Source organism: Sprattus sprattus, assembly GCF_963457725.1.
Source record: "Sprattus sprattus genome assembly, chromosome: 11".
NCBI classification, from domain to species: Eukaryota; Metazoa; Chordata; class Actinopteri; order Clupeiformes; family Clupeidae; genus Sprattus; species Sprattus sprattus.
The window spans coordinates 26,396,878-26,401,877 of record NC_137909.1 but is presented as its reverse complement, the minus strand read 5'-3'; the positions used below and the strand labels follow the sequence as shown (position 1 = coordinate 26,401,877).

The following is a 5,000-nucleotide window of genomic DNA, read 5'->3' as shown; positions in this document are numbered from 1 at the left end:
ACTGTGCCTCAGACTGCGGAGCAGACAAAGAAAAGTGATTAGAGCTTCCCTCTGGGCCTGCGGTTCTGGCTTTCAACTTTTAATGACTCCTATTTTCTCTCTTTTTCTGTGTCTATCTTTGTCTTTCCTTCTCTATGTCTCCCACTTTCTATTTCTCTGTTACTCATTCTCTATTTCTCGCACTCTCTTTCTCTCCCTCTAACTCTTTCTTTGTTTATTCTCTCCTTACGCTCTTCATGCCCTCAGAGCTGGGAGAATCCCTTGACCCAGTGACAGAGGTTGAGTGCTCTTGTGGGTTAGAGGCAGGGTTCTGGTACTGTGTGTGTGTGTGTGTGTGTGTGTGTGTGTGTGTGTGTGTGTGTGTGTGTGTGTGTGTGTGTGTTTGTGTGTGTGTGTGTGTGTGTGTGTGTGTGTGTGTGTGTGTGTGTGTGTTTTGTGTGTGTGTGTGTGTGTGTCTGTGTGTTGTGTTGTGTTGTGTGTGTGTGTGTGTGTGTGTGTGTTGTGTGTTTGTGTGTGTGTGTGTGTGTGTGTGTGTTGTGTGTTTGTGTGTACGTGTGTGTGTGTTGTATGTGTGTGTTGTGTTTGTGTGAAACATTATTTCCCTCAGAGGAAACACACTAAACCATCATCTGTGAACCCACTGTACTGGCCTGCTCCTGCACAAACACACAAAAACACACACTTTAAGTCTATCCTCTGGATCTGTCTCTGTCTGTCTCGGTCTCTTCTCAAGGATTTGTGATGTCTGTGTTCCGAGGCCCGTCTGAGGGAATACTGTGTGTTGTTTTTGTCGTCTTTAGCGTCCTGCTTGTTATTCGTATGATATTTTTCCAGTGTACTGGGAAAGCCTCAGCTAGGAGGGAGAAGACAGGTGCTCATTTATGTGTGTGTGTGTGTGTGTGTGTGTGTGTGTGTGTGTGTGTGTGTGTTTTTATGTGTTGAGTCTCTGAAGTGTGTGTAGTTCTGTGTATCTCCGTCACATGGGAGGTGTGTGTGGTCCCACTGGTGTTAGTTCCTCTCATGACGCTGTTTTCCATCGCTGTTCACACACACACTGCCGCTGATGCGATCGTTATGTCCTTTAACTCATATTATACCCATATCCATATCCATATCTTATAATGATGTCAGTGTAATAAAGGGGTGTTGTCTGTAAATCAGATTATGGTATTGTATTGTATTAGTAAACATTTATCTTGTTCTCTTTGTCTCTCTCTGTTTTTCTCCTTCTGTATCTATCTTTCTTTCTGTGTCTCTGTTTATCTCTTCATCTACTTCCTATTTTTCACCCTTTCTTTTCTCTTCCCCTCTCTCGTTATTCTTTTTTCTCCTTATTTCGCTTGTCTGACATTCTCTCTATCTACCCCTTCGATTTATTCTCGCTGTCTTCTTTTCTCTCTCCATCATTCTCTTTCCTCTCTCTCTCTCCCTCTGTCTTTCTCTTCCCCTCCCTCTCTTTCCCTTTCTTCACTCCCACGTCACACCACACAAACACATTTCTCCCCCTCCCATTCACACACACACACATCTCTCTCACCCACTCCCCTCTCTCTCACATACACACATCCTCTTCCCCCTCTCCCTCTCTCTCTCCCTCTGTTCCTCCTCTCCTCCTCTCTCTCACACACATCTCTCTCTCCCTCTCTCCCTCCTCTCCCCCCCTCTCGCTCACACACATCTCTCTCTCCCACCCCCCTCTCTCTCACATACACACATCTCTCTTCGCCCTCTCTCTATCTCTCTCTCTCTCTTCCTCCTCTCCTCTCCGCCCCTCTCTCTCACACATCTCTCTCTCCCTCTCTCCACCCCCCTCTCTCACGTACACACATCTCTTTTCCCCCTCTCCCTCTCTCTCTCCCTCTCCCTCTCTTCCTCCTCTCCTCTCCCCCCTCTCTCACACACATCTCTCTCTCCCACCCCCTTCTCTCTCACATACACACATCTTTTCCCCATCTCCCTATCTCTCTCTCTCTCTCTCTTTCTCCTCTCCTCTCCCCCCTCTCTCACACACATCTCTCTCTCCCTCTCTTCCTCCTCTCCCCCCTCTCTCTCACACATATCTCTCTCCCTCTCTCTATCTCTGTCTCAGGCATGCACACCAGTATCAGTGAGATTCTGAAGGAGAAGACTCTGAAGCCGTCTCGCCGCAGCCTGCCCTGCCTGGCCCAGAGTCAGACACACCCGCAGAGCCTCGACCACCTCCAGTCTAACCCCTTCAGCCCCGAGTGCAAAACACACACACAGAGCGTCAGCACGTCCTGCACACACATCACACCACAGACAGGTGAGAGTGCACGCACACACACAGAGACACACTCACACACACTCACTCACACACACACACTCTCACACAAACACACACATGCACACACATGACACACATACGCATATCACCCCACAGACAGGTGAGAGTGCACACACACACACACACACACACACATACAAGCACACGCGCACACACACACACACATCAAACCACAGGCAGGTGAGGGTGCGTGCACACACACACACCCACACACCCACACACAAAGAAAACAAGACAGGTAAGAGCACACACAGAGACAAACAACACTAGCACACACATCACACCACAGAAAGGTGAGAGTGCATGCACACACAACAAAACACAGACAGGTGAGGGCAGACACAGACACCCAACACACACACGCACCCAACACACACACACACACACACACACACACACACACACACACACACACAAACACACCACAGACAGGTCAGAGCACTCACATACACACACACACACACACTCCACAATACACACACAAATATACACATAGACTAACACCCATTCCACCACCACACAGACAGGTGAGACCATCCAAAAACACACACAAACACACACACACACACACACACACACACACACACTCGTGGGCAGTAGTGTTGGGAATCTGCTTGGCACTAACTGCGCACTCACATAGTTATCCAGTGCAGAGGGCTGTTGGCTGGTGCTGCATCCCTGTGGGTTCATATTGATCAGCATAAACAACACTGTCACACACACACACACGCACACACACACACACACACACACACACACACACACACACACACACACACACACACACACACACACACACACACACACCCAAACAAACACACACACACACACACAACACACACACACACACACACAAACAAACACACACACACACACACACACACACACACACACACACACACACACACACAAACAAACACACACACACACACACACACACACACACACACACACACACACACACCCAAACAAACAAACACACACACACACACACACACACACACACACACACACACACACCCAAACAAACACACACACACACACACACACACACACACACACACACACACACACACACACACACACACACACCCAAACAAAACACACACACACACACACACACACACACACACACACACACACCCAAACAAACACACACACACACACACACACACACACACACACACACACACACACACACACAGCCAGTGCAGAGGGCTGTTGGGTTCATATTGATCAGAAAGGAGCAGTCTGTCCCAGCATCACTGCAGCTGTGTCACTGCTCAGGGAAATAAAGTGACATCGCAGGCCTCTTGACGTAGGTGCATCCTTCACACTAACAGAAGCAATTACACAGCGAGCGCACTGGTGCACCAATCATCAGGGGACACATGGGCTCCTTAAAAAAAATATATATAACAGGCACGGGCACAGGCACAGGCACAGGCACAGGCACAGGCACAGGCACAGGCACAGGCACAGGCACACATACACATACACATACATCTACACATAGATACACACACACACACATATACTCATACATACACACACACACACACACACACACACCCGCACTTACAAGTACATATGCACACACACACACGCATGCACTTCACACATCCCTGTGAAGATGATTTCTCCATATTTTGCCCATATTTCAAAAAAAGTTTTCAATGTCTTTATTGGTTCAGATTGGCCAATTCAGTTCTGTTGTCATGGAGATGTCATCGCATGTCATTTATCACCTCTCTCTCTCCCTGCCCTATCGGAGCTCATCTACAATATCCAATATGGCCCCTTGACAAGTTCCCTTACGCTTCCTCACACACATATGCACACACACACTAATATATTCCTCTCAATTCTTCTCTAAAATGCCATGTGTGAGCCAAGGAACAAATTAGTTCTCTTTAAGAGACCAAGATGAGCTTGGCACACATTCATCCTGACATAAGCTCATTTCTGTCCAAAACACACTCTCTTCCCCCCACCGCCTTGAGTGCTCGGGGACTCACTACAACTGTTCACAGCATGACGGCATACCCATCAGCTGCACACAGGATCCGTGTTAGATATTTATACCAGCCCAAAGCACTGCTTCCCCACTTAATATGGGCTGCAGGTTAAGAAATACATTTTCCAAGAGAGATTCCGGGAATGATTTATAATGTGAAAGTTAGAATGTAGCTTTGGGGGCGGTGTGGGGGAGGGGCGGGGGGGTCTTGTGGGAAATAACGGGGATAGAGGGGGCGGATAGATTGCTGAAAGCTGATTGGCCCACTAATGACGATGTTTGAGGAACTTGGCCAATAAGCACTTTGGGGGTTTTGGGTCCTGTGCCACTGATTCTCTCTGCCCTCGCTCTGCCCTGCTCCTCTTCCACAGACATGCTGTGAGGGTACTTCCATGGGAAACGCTCTCACTTGTATGCATGACTGACTTCTCCTCCCTAAGCCTGAGTGCGATGCATGTTTTTAAAGCAAAAAACATGGCTCCTTAATGCACACAGCCCAGCCAACCGATGTGTTAAAGAATCCGTAATTCCTTCCCCTGACAATCAGAGGAGCCCACTGGGAAAGAGCAGGAGGGACCAGAGCATGCTGTGTGCCCTCTCTCTCTCTCTCTCTCTCTCTTTATCTCTCTCTCGCTCTCTCTCTCTCTCTTTCTCCTTCTCTCACTCACTCTCTCTCTC

General features: G+C 48.3%; 1 protein-coding gene across 2 annotated transcripts in view; it reads left to right on the top strand.

The window, feature by feature from the left end:
- ano3 (anoctamin 3) overlaps positions 1-5,000 on the top strand; it is a gene marked incomplete at both ends in the record, with an annotated part of 57,225 nt that overhangs the window by 15,219 nt on the left and 37,006 nt on the right. For both annotated transcript variants that reach the window (XM_080847246.1, XM_080847245.1), the window contains one exon: positions 2,090-2,284. In XM_080847246.1, coding sequence (XP_080703372.1) covers positions 2,090-2,284 — 195 coding nt within the window. The remainder of the gene's footprint in view (positions 1-2,089; positions 2,285-5,000) is intronic.